The following is a 25,855-nucleotide window of genomic DNA, read 5'->3' as shown; positions in this document are numbered from 1 at the left end:
ATTGTCGAAATGTCTTGTAAACCGGGATTCCGAGTCTGATCGGGTCTTCCTGGGAGAAGGTATATCCTTCGTTGATCGCGAGAGCTTATCATGGGCTAAGTTGGGACACCCCTGTAGGGTTTAAACTTTCGAAAGTCATGCCCACGGTTATGAGTAGATGGGAATTTGTTAATGTCCGGTTGTAGATAACTTGACACCTGATCTGATTTAAAACACATCAACCGCGTGTGTAGCCGTGATGGTCTCTTTTTGGCGGAGTCCGGGAAGTGAACACGGTTTTGGGTTATGTTTGACGTAAGTAGGAGTTCAGGATCACTTCTTGATCATTGCTAGCTTCACGACCGTTCCGCTTGCTCTCTTCTCGCTCTTATTTGCGTATGTTAGCCACCATATATGCTTAGTCACTGCTGCAACTTCACCACTTTACCCCTTCCTTTCCCTTTAAGCTTTGCTAGTCTTGATACCCATGGTAATGGGATTACTGAGTCCTCGTGGCTCACAGATTACTACAACAACAGTTGCAGGTACAGGTTAATCGATGATCATGACGCGAGAGCGATGCTTGCTTGCATTGAGTTCTTCTTCTGCTTCTTCGATCAGGGGATAGGTTCCAGGTCGGCAGCCTGGGCTAGCAGGGTGGATGTCGCTTGAGTTTCTATTTGTGTTTCATCCATAGCCGGATGATGCTCTTATGTATTGTGATGTTGTATTTGTGGGGCATTGTATGCCTTTTGTATGTATCCTCATCTATTATGTAATGTTGATGTAATGATATCCACCTTGCAAAAGCGTTTCAATATGCGGTTCTATCCTTGGTGGGACCTTCGAGTCTCTTTAGGATAGTATCGCATATTGGGTGTGACAGTATGTGACTCCTCCAATGGTCCAATTAGTTTTTGTTCTAGTGATTTATTCATTGCAAAATTTTGCTGCATATGTGACCCTGTTCTTGAGCTTGCATGTCAAATTTATGAGGTCCCAAGTAATTCTAATGCATGATATAGGCTCTAGGCACTTGTGGGAGTAGTTACTATCAGTTTTACTGAGTTTTATCCACTTTTATTATGAGTTACTAAAAATTTCAGAAATTTTCAGAAAAAGATGAGGAGATTGTTCTTGAGGGGCTCCACTAGCCAAAGCTCCAATGATAAACAAGCTCAGGAGAAAGAAAAGTCCAAGTATAATCTTCCTCGCATAGCGGAAGTAAGGCCGTGTGAGTGGCCTTGTGATAATTTCTTGAGAGCAGCCGAGATTTATGAAGACTTTTATTCTTTGGCTCATAATGCTGGCCTCACCGACTTCCTCCACGACCGGATCGAACAGTATCTCTTAATTACCAATACTTTCGTGCAAAACTTTTACTATTATCCTAAGAATTCACCTCCTTCAGTATCTTTTCATTTATATGATGAGGCTATGGAAATGTCATTACATAATTTTTGCGCGGCTTGTTGAATACCCTTTGAGGGTAGCTTAGATGAACCACACCGTAAAGATGTGGAAGGTTTTATTGACACTATTACTGTAGGGGAATCGAGGAAGGGTTCCGATGCGAGAATCACTAGCATACATTTTCCTGTTTTACGCTACTTTGCCATATTTGCTAGTCAATGCTTAATTGGTCATGGAAATAGTGGAAACTTCAGTGTTCTTGATATTATTATTCTGCTCCATGCCTTAATTGGTGATAACACTTTTAGTATGGGTGTCGTTATTGCTAAATGGTTAAGCCTAAGCCGTACAAAGGGCCCCATCTTTGGAGGTATCTATGCTGCACGCCTTGCTAAACATTTCGAGATACCTATTAGGCATGATGAGAAAGAGGAGACACTGTTGCCTCTTGCCTTTTTAGATTACAGGAGCATGGTAGCGCATGAGTTTATTGTTGACAATGATGATAAGATGCTTCTGTATAACCTGAGATTTAATAAGAAACACAATGAGATTATTACCCTGCCTGCACCTTCTTTGTTTGATTTAACTGTAGGCCCTTACCTCGTCTTGCCGTCGGACGTGTACACGCACCGAGGCCACACATCAGCTCCAGAGCCTGAGCCGGAACCTCCACTGGACCCTTATCGTCCATCCTGTTATCAGTGGGATCCGGAGGAGATCGCCAGCCAGTGGTATCCAGATGACACTCCTCAGTACACTGGGGAGAGTAGCCGCGATCCTTGGGCATAGACCAACTTAGGCTAAAATCCTAAGCTTGAGGGAGTACGTATTTCTCACCGACTTTACATTCATGTTCACACACTATTCTAGTTGTCGGTGCTCATACTCTTTCATTGTACTATCCATGCTAGTTTATTTATTTTTCTAGCTTTCTTCTTGTGTGTTTGATAAACCTTAAGAAAACCAAAAAAATTAGTTAGTTTACTTTCCATTCTTGTAGTAGTAATTAAAATGAAAACCCAAAAATATTTCTTGTTCTTCTTTTGCTTGTTGGGAGATTTCCCATGTAAATAGTTTTATTTCTTTTCTTTCCTTTGGGGGTCAAGAGTAGAAGACCATATTGAAAATGTTTAGTGGCTCTCATATGCACGATTGTTGATTTAACTTAGAGCCCATATTACCTTGTCTTCTCTCTTGAATTGAATGCTTGCAGATTCCAGCTTAGTCTAATGCATGTGCACTATTATTATTATACACACTGTTCGGTCGTGCAAGTGAAAGGCAATAATGACGATATATGATGGACTAATTGAGATGAGAAAAGCTGGTATGAACTCGACCTCTCTTGTTTTTGTAAATATGATGAGTTCATCGTTCCCGATTCAGCCTATTATGAATAAACATGTTTGCAATGACAATTAGAGATTATAGTTGCTTATGCCATGCTTAATTGGCTAGGAGCTTATAATGGTTTACCTTGTGTGCCAACATGCTATTAAAATGGTTGTGATGTGGTATGATAGGGTGGTATCCTCCTTTGAATGATTCGAGTGACTGGACTTGGCACATGTTCACACATGTAGTTGAAACAAATCAATATAGCCTTCTTGATATTTATGTTCATGGTGGATTATATCCTACTCATGCTTGCACTCAGTGTTGATTAATTTTAATGCATGTTCATGACTGTTGTCGCTCTCTCAGTTGGTCGCTTCCCAGTCTTTTGCTACCCTTCACTTGTACTAAGCAGGAATACTGCTTGTGCATCCAAACTCCATAAACCCCAAAGTTATTCCATATGAGTCCACCATACCTTCCTATATGCGGTATTTACCTGCCATTCCAAGTAAATTTGTATGTGCCAAACTCCAAACCTTCAAATGAAATTCTGTTTTGTATGCTTGAGCAGCTCATGTTTCAACTAGGGTTGTCTGTATCTTCCATGCTAGGTGGGTTATTCTCAAGAGGAGTGGACTCCGCTCCTCATTCACGAGAAAATGGCTGGTAACCGGGATGCCCAGTCCCATGATCAAAAAGATCAAAGCAAATCGAAATAATTAAACAAAACTCCCCCAGGGTTGTTTCTAGTTGGAGGCACTCATTGTTTCGAGCAAGCCATGGATCGATGCTTGTTGGTGGTGGGGGAGTATAAACTTTTACCATTCTGTTTGGGAACCGCCTATAATGTATGTGGCATGGAAGATATCGAGATCTCATAGTTGTTGTGTTGACAGTGAAAGTATACCGCTCAAAATGTTATTCATTTCTATTTTAAAATCGAGCTCTGGCACCTCTACAAATCCCTGCTTCCCTTTGCGAAGGGCCTATCTATTTGCTTTTATGTTAGGTCATCACCCTCTTATTAAAAAGCACCCGCTGGAGAGTACGCTCTCATTTGCATGCATTACTATTAGTTTATATTGGGTATGACTTGACTGGATCTCTTTTACCATGAATTACAATGTTTAGTCAGTCCTTGATCTTTAAAGGTGCTCTGCATTTATGTTTTGTGGTCTCAGAAAGGCTAGCGAGATACCATCTTGTTATATCATATTATGATTGTTTAGAGAAAGCGTTGTCATCCGAGTTTTATTATTATTGCTCGCTAGCTGATTATGCCATTGATATGAGTAAACATGAGACCTAAGTGTTATTGTGAATATGGTTAGTTCATACTCTTTGCTGAAAACTTGAATGATGGCTTTACATATTTACAACAACAAGAGCAAATAGAGTTTGTAAAAGTTTTTCTTTATCACTTTCAGTTTATCAACTGAATTGCTTGAGGACAAGCAAAGGTTTAAGCTTGGGGGAGTTGATACGTCTCCAACGTATCTACTTTTCCAAACACTTTTGCCCTTGTTTTGGACTCTAACTTGCATGATTTGAATGAAACTAACCCGGACTGACGATGTTTTCAGCAGAACTGCCATGGTGTTATTTATTGTGCAGAAAACAAAAGTTCTCGGAATGACCTAAAAATCCACAGAGATAACTTTTGGAAAATATAAAAATACTGGCGAAAGAATCAAGGCCAGGGGGGCACACCCTGTCCATGAGGGTGGGGGGCGCGCCCCCTCCCCCTGGGCGCGCCCCCTGTCTCGTGGGCCCCCTGGAGCTCCACCGACCTCAACTCCAACTCTATATATTCTGTTTCATGGAGAAAAAAATCAGAGAGGAAGTTTCATCGTGTTTTACGATACGGAGCCGCCGCCAAGCCCTAATCTCTCTCGGAAGGGCTAATCTGGAGTCCGTTCGGGGCTCCGGAGAGGGGGATTCGTCGCTGTCGTCATCATCAACCATCCTCCATCACCAATTTCATGATGATCACCGCCGTGCGTGAGTAATTCCATCGTAGGCTTGCTGGACGGTGATGGGTTGGATGAGATTTACCATGTAATCAAGTTAGTTTTGTTAGGGTTTGATCCCTAGTATCCACTATGTTTTGAGATTGATGTTGCTATGACTTTGCTATGCTTAATGCTTGTCACTAGGGCCCGAGTGCCATGATTTCAGATCTGAACCTATTATGTTTTTATGAATATATGTGAGTTCTTGATCCCATCTTGCAAGTCTATAGTCACCTATTATGTGTTATAACCCGACAACCCCGAAGTGACAGTAATCGGGATACTTCTCGGTGATGACCGTAGTTTGAGGAGTTCATGTATTCACCATGTGTTAATGCTTTGGTCCGGTTCTCTATTAGAAGGAGGCCTTAATATCCCTTAGTTTCCATTAGGACCCCGCTGCCACGGGAGGGTAGAACAAAAGATGTCATGCAAGTTCTTTTCCATAAGCATGTATGACAATATTCGGAATACATGCCTACATTACATTGATGAACTGGAGCTAGTTCGGTATCACCCTATGTTATAACTATTACATGATGAATTGCATCTGACATAATTATCCATCACTGATCCAATGCCTACGAGCTTTTCACATATTGTGCTTTGCTTATTTACTTTTCTATTGCTACTATTACAATCATTAAAAAACTGCTATCTTTACTTTTGCCACTGTTACCATTACTATCATACTACTTTGCTACTAAATACTTTGCTGCGTGGTTGAATTGACAGCTCAACTGCTAACACTTGAGAATATTCTTTGGCTCCCCTTGTGTCGAATCAATAAATTTTGGTTGAATACTCTACCCTCGGAAACTGTTGCGATCCCCTATACTTGTGGGTTATCATTCCTCCACCTGACATCTGGGACCCACTGGAAGGGCCTCTGTATTTCGCGAAAAATACATGCCCCTCGCTGACAGGTCGGACCCACCAGCTATCTTCGCACGCAAGGAAGTGCCTCCTTATTACGCACAACAAAATGAATACCCCCCTGCCAGCTGGAACCCAGCATAGTGGGGGCTGACTTCTGGGCCTACCAAGTTGACGGGGACAGAGGGCTTTGCCAACTTTCAATATGAACGATTCTAGCTCTTGTTACCGTACGATGTTCATCCAACGGCTGTAGTGCTTCTTCAACCTCTGGTCTTCTTGCTCTAGCCGTGCAAACCAGCGCCGGTCGTGCCGCGTGCTCCTGCCTCTTGTGGTCGGCTGTGATGTCGCGGAGGCCTCACCGCCCCCTATTACTCCCACCGCTGGCCAGGCCATCCCTCTACTCACCCACACCCCTTGTTATTCTGCGGCGATGGCGGCCTTACACCGCAGCCAAACCAGTGAACCCTCGTACTCCTCTCCGCGTGGGCATCCACTGCCACGTCTTCCCCGGCTCCGCGTCGTCCCCTTCCTAGGCCTCGCCGTCGTCCACCGCCCTAGTGCTCTCGGCACGGCGTGGTGAACGTGGTCAAGGAACAACTTCCATCGGACGTGGACTGTACGTGGAGAGGCTGACAACTGGGTCCACGGCCGCAGCAAGGAAGTGCCTCCTTATTACGCGCAAAATAGTGATTCCTCCACCTGATAGCAGGGACCCACCGAACGGGCCACCGTATTTCGCGAAAAAAAACGTTTCCCCCCGACTGCTGGGACCCACCAGCTACATCTTCGCACGCAAGGAAGTGCGTCCGGGCAAAAAAATGATTCGCCCCCCTGACTAGTGAGACCCACCATCTACATCTTCGCACGCAAGGAAGTGCCTGACAGTCGGGACCCACCTTGTCAAAGCGTATGTAGAGTTGTCATTCTGGTCGCGAACATGTACGTACATACTGGTCAATGTAGAGGCGCGCACGTGTCGTAGTAGAGGCGAGCACGTAGCATGTACACGTACGTACAACGGCCAGGGTGCAAGAAAGTAAATACGGCCATGTACGTACATACGGGCGGGGTCTCGAATGCCTACTCGCGCATACTTACGGCCAGGGCTCGTGTACATGGCTGGGTCGGAACGGAGAAACTACGTCGTCATCGTGTTCATGGGGAGGCAACAGAATGCGTCGTGTTCATCGGGAGGCAACAGAATGCGTCATGTTCATCGGGAGGCAATAGAACGTGTGGGAGCCAACCGGCTTGGATGGAACAGCCGATGGAACGAGGCCTGGCGTACCGCAGAACGGAGGAAACGGCCTTGTGTTCGACCGGCCATCTTCGGAACGGGATCCTGTTCATTGGGAGGGGTCTGGCGTACCGCAAAATGGAGGAGACGGACTTGTGTTGGACCTCCTACGGTCAAAACGGGGTCCTGTTGATCGGGAGGGGTGTGGCGTACCGCAAAACAGACGAAACGGACTTGTGTTGGAGCGCTACGGTCGAAACGGGGGTCCTGTTCATCGGGAGGGGTGTGGCGTACCGCAAAACGGGACTCCATGGGATACTGTTCATCTCTACCGCCGACCTCCTCCAGCCTCCACGGGCTACTGTTCATCCACCGTCGACCTCCTCCAGCCTCCACCTGCGACTGTTCATCCATGGGCTCCTGTTCATCCAGCCTCCACCGCGCGCTACTCCATCGGCTACTGTTCAACCACCCCTCCACCGTCTAATGTTCAATCAGCCCTCCACGGGGTCCTGTTCATCCAGCTCCAACCGACTCGATCGATCGGGGTCCTGTTCATCCAGAGGCAACACCACGGGGTCCTGTTTATCCACCCCCACCGCTCATTGTTCATCCACCCCCCCCCCCCCCCCGCAACGCTCACTGTTCATCCAGAGGCAGCACCGATCGGCTTCAGTTAGCAGCAGTAGCGAAGGAATCGCTCGATCGCTCGGGTTCAGTAACGCGTAGCCTGCAGTGCAATCGCTCGGGTTCAGTTAGGCGACGCCTCGCTCGGGTTCAGTTAGAGCCCAACGCCTCGCACCCATGCGCGTACGGTACGAGAGAAACGTGCATCGCTCAGCCTCCGACCACCCACCGTAACCGGGAACTCCCCGATATTTTCCTCGCCCTCGCTTCTACCATGGTTTTTCCGTCATGGATGGCCCAAAGAATTTCATGCAGCTGCGAATCCGGCCTGCCCAGGACGAAAAGCCTATTTTCTGTCATGATTTTTTGTCATAGAAGTAGGAGCCCACTACATCTATGATGATACCGGGTTTTGTCACAATTATCGTCATAGAAGTGTCATAAGTATGACCAAAATAATTCGTTCGGCCCAAAATGTCATGGATGTGTCTTTTTTTGTAGTGTAAATCACATGGCGATGTGAACTAGATTATTGACTCTAGTGCAAGTGGGAGACTGAAGGAAATATGCCCTAGAAGCAATAATAAAGTTATTATTTATTTCCTTATATCATGATAAATGTTTATTATTCATGCTAGAATTGTATTAACCGGACACTTAGTATATGTGTGAATACATAGACAAAACATAGTGTCCCTAGTATGCCTCTACTTGAGTAGCTCGTTAATCAAAGATGGCTATATTTCCTGACCATAGACATGTGTTGTCATTTGATAAACGGGATCACACCATTAGGAGAATGATGTGATGGACAAGACCCATCCCTTAGCTTAGCATTATTATCGTTACAGTTTCATTGCTACTGCTTTCTTCATGACTTATACACGTTCCTCAGACTATGAGATTATGCAACTCCCGAATACCGGAGGAACTCCTTGTGTGCTATCAAACATCACAACGTAACTGGGTGATTATAAAGATGCTCTACAGGTGTCTCCGAAGGTGTTTGTTGGGTTGGCATAGATCGATATTAGGATTCGTCACTCCGTGTATCGGAGAGGTATCTCTGGGCCCTCTCGGTAATTCTCATCACTATAAGCCTTGCAAGCAATGTTACTAATGAGTTAGTTGTGGGATGAAGCATTATGGAACGAGTAAAGAGACTTGCCGGTAACGAGATTGAACTAGGTATGATGATACCGACGATCGAATCTCGGGCAAGTAACATACCGATGACAAAGGGAACAACGTATGTTGTTATGTGATTTGACCGATAAAGATCTTCATAAAATATGTAGGAACCAATATGAGCATCCAGGTTCCGCTATTGGTTATTGACCGGAGATGAGTCTCAGTCATGTCTACATAGTTCTCGAACCCGTAGGATCCGCACGCTTAACGTTCGATGACGATATGTATTATGAGTTATGTGTTTTTGATGACCGAAATTTGTTCGGAGTCCGGATAAGAACACGGACATGACGAGGAGTCTCGAAATGGTCAAGACATAAAGATTGATATATTGGACGACTATATTCGAACACCAGAAGTGTTCCAGAGAAGTTTCGGATAAAACCGGAGTGCCGGAGGGTTATCGGAAACCCCAGGGGAACTAATGTGCCTAGATGGGCCTTAGTGGAGAGAGAGAGAGGGGCGGCCAGGGCAGGCCACGCGCCCCCTCCCCTTGGGTCCGAATTGGACTAGGAGGGGGGCGGCGCCCCCCTTTCCTTCTCCCTCTCCCTCTCCTTCCTCCCCCCTCTCTCCCTCTTGGTGGAAACCTACTAGAACTTGGAGTCCTAGTAGGATTCCCCTCTTTGGGGCGCGCCTACAGGGGACGGCCGGCCTCCCCTTGATCCTTTATATACGAGGGCAGGGGGCACCCTAGGACACACAAGTTTCTCTCCCAACCGTGTGCGATGTACCCCTCCATAGTTACACACCTCGATCATACCATCATAGAGCTTAGGCAAAGCCCTGCGCCGGTAGCATCATCATCACCATCGCCACGCCGTCATGCTAACGGAACTCACCCTCGTCCTCAACTGGATCAAGAGCACGAGGGACATCATCGAGTTGAACGTGTGCTGAACGCGGAGGTGCTGTACGTTCGGTACTTGGATCGGTTGGATCGCAAAGACGTTCGACTACATCAACTGCGTTATTGAAACGCTTTCGCTTTCGGTCTACGAGGGTACGTGGACACACTCTCCCCTCTCGTTGCTATGCATCACCTAGATAGATCTTGCGTGATCATAGGATTTTATTTTGAAATTACCGCGTTCCCCAACACATATTTTACCCCATGTGGTTTTGGTGATTGATGACAATGCATTTGCGGACTAATCGTGTGCATTGAGCATTTCAGATATCTCATGTTTAGGCACAAGATGATTCGTTGCCCCTCGGAGTCTAGTGAAGACGGAGTTTTCTCTATGTTTCTTTTCGGTGGATTTGAGTCGTAGGAAAGCCGTACTATTAAGAGGGGGTCCGCTTTGGAAAGGTTTGGGTGGAATCATCACGTACACGTCTATTACTTTGCACCACCTTTCCTTTGCCTCCCTGGAGCAACCGCCGTTTATCCATGTCTCTGCAAAATGAAGGACTCCTAGTGTTGTTGTGTTGTGGCATGCGGTAGTACTGCTCAAGGGAGCAGTAGTATCGCAGAGGCCCACGGTTGTACCGGCTGGGGACGCGGTAGTACCGTAGGCCCTTGCGGTAGTACCGCTGCCTGGGCACGGTAGTGCCGTGGCCTCGTGCCCAGCACAGCAGCACGAGTGGAAGTAGGGCGGATGTAATTTTTTACATCCGTGCCCTACGCAGTAGTACTGCTCCCTGTATGCGGTAGTACCGTGTCAGATTTTTGCACAGATCGAAACTCAGCGGAAGTAGCCACAGATGTATTTTTATTTGTCCATGCCTTCCCAGCCCAGGCAAACCCTGCCTTGCAGTAGTACCGCAAGGGCGAGCGGTAGTACCGCTCCGGCGGTTCTATCGCTCTTTTCTTCATCGCAACAGGGCTGGTCTGGCTCCTGCCGCGCAAGCGGTAGTACCGGAGTGCCTCGCGGTAGTACTGCAGGCCCTTGCGGTAGTACCGCATGTCTGGTGCGGTAGTACCGCATGTCGCGGGCCGGATAAGTGGGTAATGGTTGGATTTGTCCTATCACTATATAAGTGGAGTCTTCTTCTCTGAGTTGACTACCTCTTCCATCCCTAACCTCCATTGTTGCTCTAAGCTCCATTTTCGCCCGATCTCTCTCTCTCTCTCTCTCTCTCTCTCTCTCTCTCTAGCCAATCAAACTTGTTGATTCTCTAGGGATTGGTTGAGAAGGCCTCGATATACTTTTGGAGTTTGAGCTATTAGCAAAAGTTAAGATGCTAGGGAGTGAGGAGTTGCTAGTGTGGGTGGGTTTTAGTTGGTTTTAGGTTTGTTAAGTCCAGAGGAGTTGATCAAAGAAAATCAGAGAATTCAATATAAGAAATAGCAAAAAGAGAAAGGACCAAAAACCAGGGCGTTACATAAAGCCTCGTCCCAAAACAATGCAACCCCTCCTCCCTTTCCATCACCATTCACCACAAAACACGTACTCAACCCAAGCATCCACTTCAAATTCTTCACTCTATCCTCCTTTTCTCTTGTCTCCGCCAAATATACCAATTTTGGGCCATGAATCTACAATGAGCATAAAAGCTTGCGAACTATCCTTGGATGGCCCACCCCGACAGTTCCAGCTTAGAATATTTGTTGGCCTCGGCGGAGCTCCATCTTGTAGCCTGCTACTTTTGCCAGTCATTATCGTGTGTCGCATCACCTATTGTCCTCTCCCTAGTACTATCTCTAGATGTTGAAGGGGTTCCTAACTGATATGATACATTTTGTAAACCACCACTCATCCTATCACCAGATTGAATGGAGGGAGAGAATTCTTAATTGCACCTTCCCCTCCCCCTGATTTGACTTCACACTACTCCTTGCATCTGATCCCTCCTCCTAGCTCTACCATCTACCACCTTTAATGTGGACGACCGTTATGATGCCATCCCGCCTACTCGCAGCCAAACCGATAGCCAAGGAAGGATGCCCACACCTCTTTATGTAGATCAAACTGGGATTCCCACTTGGAACCCGCGAGAAGTACGACCCGCAGTTGGAGATACGGTGGCACCCTTGGCGTCGCCTAAGGGGAGTGAAACCTAACACGTCGGGGGGAAAGATGGATGTTTGAGTTTATTTGCTCAAGACGTTTGTACTTAGCCTTTTCTCAGATTGATTCCCAATGAACTTTCAACAAGAAAAGAAAACATGATACATACACCAAGGGCGCGTTTGGCGGCCTGCAATGTTTTTGCCTCTTTGCATATGTGACTCAGTTGGGCCTGACTGAGTAAATACAGGATAAAAACCATGTTTTGCACATAGTTGCGTAGGCTGCATATAGGTTGGCTGCATTAGAGAAGTAATTTTTCCCTGACGTTTGGTTGACTGGGTTAATGCACTACACAATGTTTGGTTGCATACATTGGACATGATTAAGAGTTAACAGCCACACATGACACACAGTGTTACAGTAGAGTGCCTCAGTGACTTGGGTGGATGGTGGCCGCTAGCGACATGTCAGACGCGATGAGCACGGAGTCGCAGGCAAGTGATCCCGTCGGCAGCGCGGCGAACCAGTTGCTAGTGTCGTCGCCGTAGGGGAAGTCTGCAAGAAGGGATGAAGAGGAGGGCACCGAGGCAAATGACGGGAAGGAGAAGTGCAGTGTGCGCGCGATGGCGATGTGAGTGTAGTAGGCCCCAGGCGAGGAGGACGAGAGGAAACAACGCCGACGGCGGTGCCGAGCACGGAATGGCGTCCATGCGGTAAGGTTGGCGATTATCAATGAAAACAGAAAGAAGTCACTCCGAATTTCGTCTAAACCATGACATAAATACCTTAGTACAGGACAAATGAGAGATACACATATACTCGTCTACGACTATCGAACGTACAAGACGAAAGTCATGTGAAACAATGAGATGAAGCTACTATTGAAAAGAAAATTCAAATGGTCGACCGTGCGTGACAAGTTTGACAAAATTCGTCCAAAGTAACTCCAAACATGAACATGAACTTGAACATTTACAGTCAACGAATGTGCAAACCGGTCATATGATGGGATCACAATGTTGATGTGCATCTTTCTCGTGTATAACTTATCTCGAATCAACGCACCGTAATTTAAATTAGAAGGGAGTAGGTGAAGGAGATTAAGAAGTGCCACTAAAACAGACCACAAATATGCATTTGTATAGTCCACTAGGGAGATGTAGATCTACTCGTCTACAATTATCGAAGCATGAAACGTGCAACATGAAAATCATGTGAAACAACAAGGTGAAGCTTGTGGTGAAAGGAAATTTCAAACAGTCGACCTGGTGTCATGATTTTTACCAAAATTCATCAAAAAAAAACTTTCAGACATTAGCATGAAATTGAAGACTTACCGTCCATGAAGTTCAGAATTGTAAGACAGTAAGATTTGGGGGAACCATCACAACCCTCTAGGGGTGGCTTATCTCATTATATATAATGGATGTGTTACAATACGTACATAAGTACAGAAGCTATACATAGTCTAACACCCTCCCTCAATCTTAGCCACTTTCTAAAGAACTGAGAAGGGTAAGATTGCGCCTACAAGCCTCAAACTGTGGCAGAGGTAAAGGCTTAGTGAAGATGTCTGCAAGTTGATCCTTAGATGAGATAAACTTGATCTGGAGTTGCTTCTGTGATACACGTTCCCGTACAAAGTGATAGTCAACTTCAATGTGTTTCGTTCGGGCATGAAATACTGGATTTGCAGAAAGGTATGTAGCACCGATGTTATCACACCAAAGAATAGGAGGCTGTGGTTGAGACAAACCCAACTCCTGAAGCAAAGACTGCACCCAAATAATCTCTGCAGTAGCATTAGCCACAACCTTGTACTCAGCTTCAGTACTGCTACGTGACACAGTAGCCTGTTTCCGAGCACTCCAGGCGATCAAATTAGGGCCAAAGAATACTGCATAACCCCCCGTGGATCGCCTGTCATCTGGGCTACCAGCCCAATCTGCATCAGAGAAGGCCGAAAGGACCCGAGAGGAAGTCGGCCGAATATGCATACCAAATGTCAGGGTGAACTGAACATAACGAAGAATGCGTTTAACAGCAGCCCAATGAGTATCTCTGGGAGCCTGAAGATACTGACAAACCCTGTTAACAGCATAAGAGATATCTGGTCTCGTGATCGTCAAGTACTGAAGTCCACCAACAATGCTCCTGTACCATGTGGCATCCGCAGGAGACAAAAGCTCACCATCAACAGCTGTTATCTTGTCGGTAGACGACATGGGTGTGGTGGTCGGTTTGCACTTCAGCATGCCCGCTCTTTGTAACAACTCCAAGGAGTACTTCTTCTGCGTAAGGACAAGACCAGTAGCACGAGAAGTGACCTCAACTCCAAGAAAGTAGTGAAGCTTCCCAAGATCTTTGACCGCAAAATCAGCACCAAGAGAGCGGACAAGAGCATCAGCAGCATACTGAGAAGAGCTGACAAGGATAATATCATCGACATATACCAAAAGATACATAGTGACTTCTGGCTTCTGTAGAAGAAATAATGAAGTGTCGGCAGTGGACGGCACAAACCCATGAGCACGAAGGGCAGAGGCAAGGCGGGCATGCCAGGCACGAGGAGCTTGCTTCAAACCATATAGTGCTTTGGAGAGACGACAGATATAGTCAGGACGATCAGGATCAGAGAAACCAGGCGGCTGTTTCATATAAACCTCTTCCTCCAAAAATCCATGTAGAAAAGCATTCTGCACATCAAGTTGACGAAGTGACCAACCACGAGAAACAGCAATGGAGAGAAGAAGCCGAATAGTGGTAGGCTTGACGACAGGACTGAAGGTGTCCTCATAGTCAAGACCATGGCGCTGCCGAAAACCGCGAGCAACAAGTCGCACTTTGTAACGCTCAATAGATCCATCCAAATGCTTCTTCACTTTGAATACCCATTTTGAGTCAATAACATTTACCCGTGGTGGTGGAGGAACGAGAGTCCATGTCTTGTTATGAAGGAGAGCATGAAACTCCTGCTCCATAGCCTCTCGCCAATGTGGAATGCGCAGGGCAGCCTGATATGAGCGAGGCTCAGAAGATGGATCCGCAACAGCAGCAGCCAAACAAGCAGCCAAACAAGCAACCGTACCATCCTTACGTTCCTTAGGTTTGAAAATGCCACTGCGACTGCGTGTATGTGGTCGGGACACAGGAACCACCGAGGTCGACGGAGCAGCCTGCAACGGGCTGGAGGACGGCGACGTTGACGAGTCAGCCGGTGACGAGGAGCCAGACACAATAGCCTCGGGGTCGGTCAGCGAAGAAGGCCGGCCCACCGGCGAAACCGGCAGAGCAGACGAAGCAGCTGGCGACGCCGGCGTCACAGACCGGGCCGATGGCGAGCCCGGCATAGTGGGCCGTGGCGCGGCCGGTGTCGCGGGCCGATCCGTGGATGAAGGCGACGTGAGGACGGCGTCGCGGACCCGAGCTGCAGGCGAAGACGGCGTGACGGGCCGAGCCGCGGGCAAAGACGGCGTGACAGGCCGAGCCGCTGAAGACTCGGTGGCCGCTGGCGAAGAGGGCCGAGCCGCTGGAGACTCGGCGATCGCTGGCGTAGCGGACCGAGCAGTGGAGATGCTCGGTGCGACGGGCTCTTCGGGTGACCATGCATGGGCACGCGAATCGATGCCATGCAACATAGGGCGATCGACATGCCCATCAGAAGGCGGCGATGATGATGGTGAATCCTCCAACAGCTCCAAACGAGCCCCACGTCCGGTTCCTGCACCATGGTTAGGTAACAGCAAAGGAGAGTATGCAACATCATCAAATTGGTCAGAAGCAACAGAGGATGAATGCAGAGATGGTGGTTCGACAGTGGACACAGTAAGTTTGGCAAAGGGAAAAACATGCTCATCAAACACGACGTCCCGAGATATATAGACACGATTAGTGGGAACATGAAGACATTTGTAACCTTTATGAAGAGAGCTATAGCCAAGAAAAACACACTTCTTAGAACGAAACTCAAGCTTGCGCTTATTATATGGACGAAGATGCGGCCAGCAAGCACACCCAAATACCTTGAAAAAGGTATAATCAGGTTGTTCATTAAGGAGAACCTCAATGGGAGTCTTCATGTTTAAAACACGAGTGGGAGTACGGTTGATGAGAAAGCATGCAGTGGTGAAAGCACCATTCCAAAACCGAAACGGAATAGATGCATGGGCCAAAAGAGTAAGACCAGCTTCAACAATATGACGATGCTTACGTTCGACTGAACCATTCTGCTGATGTGTATGTGGACATGCTAAACGATGAGCTATCCCAAGTGACTGAAAGAAGGAGTTGAGGTTGCGATACTCGCCCCCCCAGTCCGACTGGACATGAACAATTTTGTGCTTGAGAAGACGTTCAACATGTTTTTGAAACTGAACAAAAATATCAAACACATCAGATTTGCGTTTAATAAGGTAAAGCCAGGTAAAGCGACTATAAGCATCAACGAAACTGATATAGTAATTATGACCACTGACAAAAGTCTGAGCAGGACCCCATACATCTGAAAACACAAGTTCTAAAGGATGTTTCACCTCACGACTGGACTCCGAAAAAGGAAGTTGATGACTCTTCCCCTGCTGACAAGCATCACACACTGCTACATCTTTATTACTAGACAAACTAGGAAGCTCATGACGACGCAAAATATGACGGACAATAGGTGTGGCCGGGTGACCAAGACGAGCATGCCACTGTGACGGAGAGACCCGAACTCCACTGAAAACACGGGCGACGCCAGGATGCTCCAGACGGTAGAGGCCCTGGCACAACCGCCCACTAAGAAGAATGTCCCTCGTGCCCCGATCCTTAATAAAAAGATCAAAAGGGTGAAATTCACAAAGCACATTATTATCACGTGTGAGTTTAGGAACTGAAAGAAGATTACGGGTCACAGATGGAACTCGAAGAACATTGCGAAGCTGAAGACTCCTATTGGCATGTCTAGTGAGAAGAGATGCTTGACCAATATGAGAGATGTGCATACCTGCTCCATTGGCGGTGTGGATCTTGTCGGAGCCATGATAGGGTTCACGAGTGTGAAGCTTCCCCATCTCGCTGGTCAGATGCTCTGTCGCCCCAGAGTCCATGTACCAGTGTGGATCGATGGAGTAGGACTGAGTGTGTCCCTGTTGCTTCTGCGGCGCGGGACGATCAGCCATGGCGACCTGACGGGCATTGTTGCGTGTATCTTTGCCGTCATTGCCAAGACCAAGGAAGCTTCGCTGGAAGCGCTTATGACACTTGGAGGCCCAGTGCCCATCGCGGCCACAAAGCTGGCACACACGTGGACCGCCAGCCCCCGGTAAGGTCGCAGTAGGTGGGGGGGCCGAGGCGGGCGACGGTGGCAGCCCCAAGGGAGACCGGGGTGATGAAGAAGAGCGGCCACCCTTGGTGGCGGCGTTGGCCGAGAGGGAGCCAGTGCCCCTGGAGCGGCGTGTCTCGACCCGTTGCTCAGTGAGAAGGAGCCGAGAGAAAACCTCGTGTGCCAGCATGGGTGTCGAGTTGCCCCGCTCGTTGATGATCTCGACTAAGGCATCATACTCCTCATCAAGACCATTGACAATAAACGAGTTGAACTCGGAGTCGGTGAGGGGCTGTCCAATGGAGGCCAATGTGTCGGCGAGGCCCTTGACCTTGTTGTAGAACTCAGTGGCAGTGGAGTCAAGCTTCTGACACTCTCCAAGCTGACGACGGAGTGCAGAGACACGAGCCTGGGACTGCGCTGCAAAGGTTCGCTCAAGGATGGTCCAGGCCTCATGAGACGTCTTCGCGAAGACAACAAGTCCGGCAACTGCCGGCGAGAGCGACCCCTGGATGGAGGAGAGGTTCGCCTGGTCCTGCCCCGTCCAGACGCGATGGGCCGGATTGTAGACCGGACCGTGCACGCTGTCTACCAGTGCGGGTGGGCAGGGAAGCGATCCGTCGACGTAGCCTAGCAGGTAGTGACTCCCCAAGAGCGGGAGAACCTGCGCACGCCAGAAGATGTAGTTGTCGGCGGAGAGCTTGATGGTGATGAGATGACCGAAGTGAAACCGGCGGCGGCGAAGACGATCCCATCGAGGGGGCTGCCTGGGGTGCAAACACCATGGAGGCAGCCGGAGGCACCGAAGCCGATGCGGGAGGAGGCGGGACCGCAGCCAGGGCGGACGCCGCAAAGCTCGCGGCCGGGTCGGACGCCGCAAGGCCCGCGGCCGGGGCGGACGCCGCCAACCCCGCCAGCGGGGCGGTGTGATCCGCTTGCGGCAGGAGCGGCGGGACGACGCCCGCGGAGTCCGCAGCGGACGGCGGCGCCGCGGTGTGGACCACGAGGTCGCGCCCAAGCGAGGGCGCCGGCGGCGTGGAATAGACGGAGTCGATGCTCCTGGTCCCGATCGGAGCCGGAACGGCGACGACATCGAGCGGGAGGTTGAGCAGAGCCGCAAGAGAGGCCGGGAGGAACCCCGCAGCAGTGGAACCGGTGGTGGCGGCGCTCGACATGGCGGCGGTGAAGGCGGCGGCGGCTGCGGTGGCGGTGCGGGTATTAGGGTTTGGAAGCGGAAGCGATCGTAACCTAGCGTGATACCATGTAAGACAATAAGATTTGGGGGAACCAGCACAACCCTCTAGGGGTGGCTTATCTCATTATATATAATGGATGTGTTACAATACGTACATAAGTACAGAAGCTATACATAGTCTAACAAGAATTGATCGCCTGAATGAAACCACAACGTTGATGTGCATCTTTTTGGTATAGAGTTTATCTCATATCGAAGTATCATTGTGTAGATTAGAAGGGGTTAGGTAAAAGAGATTTAAGGGAGGAGATTACATCAGAACACATGCAAACTCATAAGGTTAGGCAACCGGATTGCACGATCTCGCATGTAACCGCACCACGAGACCTGCCCAGATCAGCTAGATAGCGCTCGCTGGAAACGCTTGATTCGAACATTTCAGACACGAATGTGCTTTAAACATCACAGGTTAAGATTTTGATGCAAGACAGATAATTAAAGGGGGCAAAACTGCATCGCGCAAGCCTGGTTGGACCTCATGCAGACTACCAAACGCGTCACAAAACATTCCGTTATTCATTCTCCAATCGAAAAGAAAAAAAGAAAAACAGCATTTTGTTGTTGTTGTTGCTGCGTGCATGGCATTGTTCAGTGCTTCCTGTGTGCCACTCGAAAGCAGGAACTAGCATAGGCCCTAGGCAACAACACCGGGGAGCAAGCCACAGATGCGGTTGACGACGGGGAGGTAGGCGGCGCCCAGATGGAGGCGGGAGAACACGTCGACGACGCATCTCTCACCGACCTGCCCCAGCACCACGCAGCACTCCTTGCTGAGGTGCGGCGCGCCCCGGACCAGCGTCCGGATGATGTCGCGCGCGCACGGCACCGGCGTCTCCATCACGGTCTTCCAGCAGTCGGGGGCGACCGGGCGGCGGCGGTGCCCAGGGGCCTCTGCCGCTGGGGGGGCCGTCGTTGAAACGGCGTGCCCGACGAAGACGACAACGACGAGGAGGATCGGGAGGCAAAGGCGGAGGAACGAGCACGAGCGGACCGCCATTGTTGCGTGCAGCACTAGGTGGCGGTTGTACGTACGCACGCACGCAACTCTGCAATGCTGCTGTGCGATGCTAGTACTAGTGGTACTCGGTACAGTATTTGTAGAGCACGGGGTCTGTGTCTCGCTTGCAGATTATAAACCGGCCACGTAACGCTGTCGATCACTCCCTGGACTCCGTTACTCGTATTGAAGCTGTCTTTAGGGCCATTGATGGCCATGGTGGAGAGTTTTGGAATCGTAACTACTCCCTCTGTAAACTAATATAAGAGCGTTTAGATCACTATTTTAGTATTTTAAATGCTCTTATATTAGTTTACGGAGGGAGTACTAATGTTTAGGTCTGTTAGACAGAGCATGACGATACTAATATCGCTTGAGCAGTGTGAACTTTTTTTTTTTGAAAATAGCAGTGTGAACTTACCTCAAGCAAGCTCATGCGCTTGGCTTGCTACTTAAATGGGTAAGATATATGCATGCTGACCAGACCAAGCAGAACTAGGGTTGACACAGAAATGCTAATCTTTTTTACCACTCCTACAAAAAGCAGTAGCATCAGAAAGAACAAATAGAACAAACCTACTACAGATTTGAATATATATACTCTACAGCACTGCTGGTTCTAGCCTCTACTGCACATTTTATTCCACAAGGCCTGCTACAACTTGCTTGCACTGTGATTTAGCCAGTAAACCAACGCTCTAGATAATGTAGATACCAAGGAAGAGAAAACCTACAGAGCTACAAAAAATCTGAAATCATCTCAGCAGCCTATGCACAGGATTCCGCAGCAGCAACTCATGGATGTATGTTGCACTCCCTTATGAACGCGTGATCGAAATTGACATACTTGGACCAGTAACTGCGGTATTTTGGCAACCCAACCTCAAGCCAAGGTTTCAGATTTCCGTTGTAGTGTATGACTGCAGCCCGCTCGATATCCATTGGGTTGACATTCCGCTTGTATCCAAAGCCCAAGAGATGCCATGAGCGATCGAGAGGGTAGGTGTTGTTCCAGAATGTCACCAGGCCAGCAGGGAGTGTTCCTAACTTCCATAACAGTCTATGTTCATTCTGCAGAACGAGAAACATGTCCTTGGTGGAATATATGGCAAGAGTAGAACAAAATAGCGAAAAAATACTCAGCTCCAACATAGTTCAATACTTTAAAAAAAAGGGATCAATGGCAAATATATAATGCTCATACGGAAAGAAAGAAATGCAATTTTCGTTTTACTTGTTGTCGGAGCTCATGCGAAATATAAGGTTGAGGGCTCACTTTAAATATCGTTGAGAAGCTCACGAATACTCACCTGTTCTTGCCAGTAGTGATACACAGCAGTAATATTCTGCCTTCTCCACTCAGACAAATCAAACATGTTCATGCCATATGCCCACCCACATGCACGTCGGTTAAACTTCTTGGCGATAAGAGGGTTTGAGAAGTTGAGGTACCTATCAAACCTATGGAAAACCTCACCACAGGTTTTGACAGCACCATTAACCCTGCCTTTGAGATCTACCGACCAAAGTGGACTTAAGTCCTGCTGGACTACAATGTCATCATCGACAAATAACACCTTGTTAAGTTTTGGGAAGATCTCAGGAAGATAAAACCTCAGGTGATTGAGAATTGACAGGTACTTGGGGTTCCGGAACTTGGGATTTTTATCAGGTTTATTCTGTGGAGTATGGAAGTAGTAGTTGATCATGAACTGGGACGCCAGTTGCTTCAAAACTGGACTGTAGCTCGAATTTAGCCATGTAAAGTCTTCAATTTTCTGAACCTGAATAGCAGCTTTAACCGGGGGATTCACCAAAAACCACATCCTCATTGCAGCATAGTTAAGCTTATCAGTCACAATATGGAAGACATGGTCTGCTGGTTTCTGCATTTTATTTAGGTTAAGATATTAGTACTTGGCACATGTAAAACGAATTTGAATTTTCTGAAAATGGCACTGCACCATAAGTTTACTTGCAATGATCCAGAAGCACCTAATTAGTTATACGTGCTCCCTTATGCACCAAGCACTATACCTTAGCATGTATAAGAGTTGAGTTCACAACCACAGCGGCGGCAAGTACATTGTCAGAGAATAATGCATAGTTATGTAGTTGCGGATCTTCCAACTTGTCTTGATATGGAAAATGCCTATTTTTGGAACTGGATGTATAGTACTCATTTGTAAGCCGCAGTGCAAGACAATGAAGCCTCTTTGGCAGAGCTTTAGCTGCTACCTGTGCTGTGTAGGTAGCCTCTTGCTTGTTAGCCTCGAGCTGGTTCTCTGTCCAGTGAAGGTTTGTTTGTAGCTTATCAATAGCAGCTGCACAGTTATCATGGACTTGTTTGATCTTTGTTAATATCGATTCCATCGCTCTAATTTTTTTATGGACACTGTAAACAATAAAATTGGGTTAAATAGTTAAGAGCCAGTCACTTGCTATAAAAGAGTAACCGAACAGCAGGTATGCATCATCACTCAACACCAAGGGTGAAGAACTTTGTAATACAAAGAAAGAGAAGTACTTCTTTGGTAACTGCCTATCGATGGTTGTACCACTCAGTGCTTGCTGGATATCCCTCATCCTTCTTCGGAGATCCTTTACAAACCCATGATTGCCTCTAGAAGGTAAAAATCCAATGTATCTTCTCGCTCTTCTCAACTGGTCCTTAAGAACAAGTACTGTCTTATCTGAAGAAGTTGGGGAATAACTAGTATTACTACTAGTTATCATTGCACCAGACTCTTTTGACGTAGAGTCTGTAATTTGCTGAGATGATTTTTCATCATTCTGGAAAATCAAATCACTATCGGTTAAATTATTACCTAATGCCAAAAAAAAGTATACTGTCAGCCTGTGAAAACTAAAAGCTGCAGATTAATTATATAAATTACACGAAAAGCTAGGTATAGAAAGCTTCTCTCAAAAAGTGACTCGTAATCATATTTTCCAGGTTCTTTTTTTTCCTAAAATACACCACCGCTGGTTTATTATCTATTAATATGATGAAGAAAAAAGACTGCAGAGCAATAACAAAGCCTAAATGATAGGCAAGTCCACAATAGGGAGTAAATGGCCGGTTCTCTTCAATTAGTGTTTCTACAAAGAAAGCATTTGGAAGAACAAAACCAAAAGGATTTGTTGCCTCAATAAATGGAAAGGAGATGAACCTACAATTAGTTACTACAAGAAGGAAAGCTAACAAACATAAGAACTGCAAAGAAGTGAAACAAACAGTACTCCCTCCGTTCCAAAATACTTGCCGTGGTTTTAGTTCAAATTTGAAGGGATTACTTTGAGATTAGTCATGACGAAAATTTGATATTTCCATCAGGCCACCAGCCCAGCAGCATAGCAGGAACTGCAAACTGAATGCTGACCTAGGATGACTCTGTTAGTGACAGAATGTAATAACCCATGCCTCAATAAGCCTAGACTTAATCCAGTAATAAGGATTTTGTCTGCTCACATAATTTATTGTTATTTATGTACAAATGTAACACCTATAGATTTTACTTGATGAGCAGGAATGTATGCACAGCTCTAGTTTCCAAAAAAGAAAACAGTCATTACCTTGTCCAAATGGGCATTTAGATCTCCAGCATTGTGCATTGCACGAACTTTGTTATCCCCTGCTGCACCAAAATTGGTCAGGCCACTCTGTTTAGTGAGCTGAGCACCCTCCTCCGGAGTAATACTCGTATCATGTGACGACACCTTCGCCTCTTCTACACTGCGCACACCGCCGTCCTTACTACCCCTGGATTCACCTGGCATCTCTATATTGCTTCCCATGACAACTTGCTGAATTCCACCGTTCTGTCCCAGTTGAGTGCCCTGATCGCCTACATTGTTCGCTCCTGTATCCGATGCAGCCTTCGGTACAGGATCAAATGTGTCCTAGGAATATATTCAGCACTGCAAACTTCAGATGACAACCTTTCACATTCATTTCGGAAGAACAAATGGACGCATATCTAAGAAGAAATTCACCTGCGGCAGAGCGTTCAGGCGCTTCCCCGCCTCATTCCGAGAAATCTACGAACAGGGAAACACGTTAGGACCGCAAAGCTTCAGTCGACCTCCGAAAGCCTTTCTGAAACGAGTCCCCAAAAAAAAGCCTTTCTGAAACATGCAGAAATTCCCAGACGCGGCCATACCAAATTGGAGGGATCACGGTCGAAGGCGCTCCCGGTCACTGCGAAGATCACCAAGATCACACACGCATCAGGGACGGGTTCGGTGGGCACTCTGTCGCGAACGCAGGGTTTGGGGAAAGAGGCGTACGGGCGGGGCCGGAGAAGGGGGAGATGGGTGCGCCGCTGTAGAGCGCGAGAGGCGCGAGCACCGAGGCGATGAGCAGCGCCAGCACTGCGTCCCGCGTCCTACATTTTCGCCGCCACCGCCGCGCCGCGGCCATGGCCGCAGTCGATCGTCTCCGGCGACGTGGTGATTAGAGCCGTCGCTTCTGAGACCTCCGCGGGTCAGTGCGCATTTGGGTTCAGGCCAGGCCGTCTTTTTTTTTTTTTTTTGAGAATCAGGGTTGCCACGTTCCGGTAGTTCTGTTTGGGGCGGGATTTTGCTAATTCTCGCCCGAATGGCAAATTAGAGGAAACTTTTATCGCATAGAAAATTGTTTCCTCTAATTTTTTGAGACATAGAAAATTGTTGAACAAAGCATGGTAAATTCTGTTATACCATGGCAAATTACATGAACATCACATGTAAAAAAAACAATATTTTTTGTGCCATCTTCTTCTATGTGAAACAAATGGCAACTCAGGTTGACGCATAAATTTGTAAGTTTTTCATCCATGTGTTTTTCAATTATTGGCATTTTTTTAGTTTCATAACTGGTATGGTCTGCTCGTACTGACTTGGCTTTAAAACATAATTGTTAAGTTTTTAAGTTCTAATCCATTGAACATGATGGCATTGTATTTACATATTTGGCAAAAATTACTAATGAAAAATCAAGCCCAAATTCCAGGGCTAAGGCTTGTTAGTAGTCACCATGAAAATTGGCCTTTTTTTGTCCATTTTTTCTGTTCTTCGCAATGATGACGTTGGGTTGAGGGGAGGCCCAATTAAAGTCTTGGCCGGCCTTCTGAGGTCGCGCGCGCTAGGAGGTTGTCCTAGCGAACGGAATCGTTCGATAAATTGATCCTCCCTTCGCAAATGTTCGCTCGGAAGAACCAGGAAACCTAATGTTCGGCTCATATCGGTGTCCTTTATTTATGGTTTGCTCCAACCGACCTTTTCCATCTGTGAATGTTCTAACCAACCTTGATGTTTTGCAAAAACAAAACAAAAATGATGTTTCAACGGTATGCGATTTATGTGGATGACTTGTAAATTTTTGTTGCTATATTGGTCACATGCTGTTAGACGTATTAGGGTTTGGAACAATGCTCGATACCCTTAGTGGATACGGCTGTCATATATTTATAAGAGGGAACCGTACAAATACAAGTTATATTACAACACGTATATCTAACATATACGTAGTCTAACACCCTCCCTCAATCTTAACTATGTCCTGAAACACTCAGGAGGTTAAGATTGCTACGACATCCTCGAAAGAAGGCAAGGGCAAGGGTTTAGTGAAAATATCAGCAAGCTGATCCTTAGAAGAAATAAACTTAATCTGAAGGAGCTTCTGAGCAACACGTTCCCTCACAAAATGATAGTCAACTTCGATGTGCTTTGTTCTGGCATGAAACACTGGATTGGATGAAAGGTATGTGGCACCAATGTTATCACACCAAAGAACAGGCGGCTGACTTGGGGAGACCTTCAACTCTCGAAGCAATGACTGCACCCATATGATCTCAGCTGTGGCATTAGCAACGGCTTTGTACTCAGCTTCGGTACTACTTCGAGACACCGTAGCTTGCTTGCGAGCTTGCCAGGCAATCAAGTTAGGACCAAAGAACACAGCATGTCCCCCCGTGGATCGCCGATCATCAGGACTACCAGCCCAATCGGCATTAGAAAATGCTGAAATCAGTCCAGAACGTGCAGGCTGAAGATGGAGACCATATGAACCAGTGTGACGAATATAGCGCAAGATGCGCTTAACAGCAGACCAGTGAGGAGCACGCGGTGCATGAAGGTACTGGCACACACGGTTAACAGCAAAAGATATGTCAGGGCGAGTAACGAGCAAGTACTGCAGCCCTCCAACAATACTGCAATACTCTGTGGCATCCTCAGGAGAGAGCAAATCACCATCAAAAGCCGTCAATTTGTCTGTGGCAGACATAGGAGTCGCGGCGGTCTTGCATTGCAACATACCAGCACGACGTAGAAGATCCTGAGAGTACTTCCTCTGAGTAAGAGTTAGACCACCATGAGAATGAAACACCTCTAGACCCAGGAAGTAATGGAGTCTCCCAAGATCTTTAACAGCAAACTCAGCACTGAGAAAGGACACAAGCCGATCCGTAGCAGAAGCAGATGAACTGACAAGAATGATATCATCAACATAGACCAGAATGTATATAGTCACCTCCGGTCGCTGAAGAATAAACAGAGATGTATCCGCTGTAGAAGGCACAAAACCATGCGCACGAAGAGCAGCTCCAAGACACGCATGCCATGCATGAGGGGTCTGCTTCAGACCATAGAGAGCCTTGTCAAGACGACACAAATGATGCGGCTGA

The 25,855-nt window shown here is 47.3% G+C and overlaps 1 protein-coding gene across 2 annotated transcripts; it reads right to left on the bottom strand.

Moving 5' to 3' along the window:
• Positions 1–19,755: 19,755 nt before the first annotated feature.
• Positions 19,756–23,700, bottom strand: LOC123159494 (probable galacturonosyltransferase 4). 2 transcript variants are annotated; one of them, XM_044577330.1, is made up of 8 exons: positions 23,478–23,700; positions 23,351–23,388; positions 23,184–23,228; positions 22,764–23,090; positions 21,715–21,980; positions 21,225–21,582; positions 20,498–21,073; positions 19,756–20,258 (listed from the first exon to the last, which is right to left on the bottom strand). In XM_044577330.1, the coding sequence occupies exons 1-8, from the start codon at positions 23,608–23,610 to the stop codon at positions 19,983–19,985; spliced, it is 2,019 nt and encodes a 672-aa protein (XP_044433265.1). In that variant the 5' UTR covers positions 23,611–23,700; the 3' UTR covers positions 19,756–19,982. The 2 variants fall into 2 exon arrangements, with proteins under 2 accessions (XP_044433265.1, XP_044433266.1); XM_044577331.1 differs by having other exon boundaries at positions 21,426–21,582.
• Between the last annotated feature and the right edge of the window lie 2,155 nt (positions 23,701–25,855).

Source organism: Triticum aestivum, chromosome 7B (assembly GCF_018294505.1).
Source record: "Triticum aestivum cultivar Chinese Spring chromosome 7B, IWGSC CS RefSeq v2.1, whole genome shotgun sequence".
In the NCBI taxonomy this organism is placed as follows: Eukaryota; Viridiplantae; Streptophyta; class Magnoliopsida; order Poales; family Poaceae; genus Triticum; species Triticum aestivum.
Note: the sequence above shows the minus strand (reverse complement) of the source record. Positions and strands in the feature narration are given on the sequence as shown.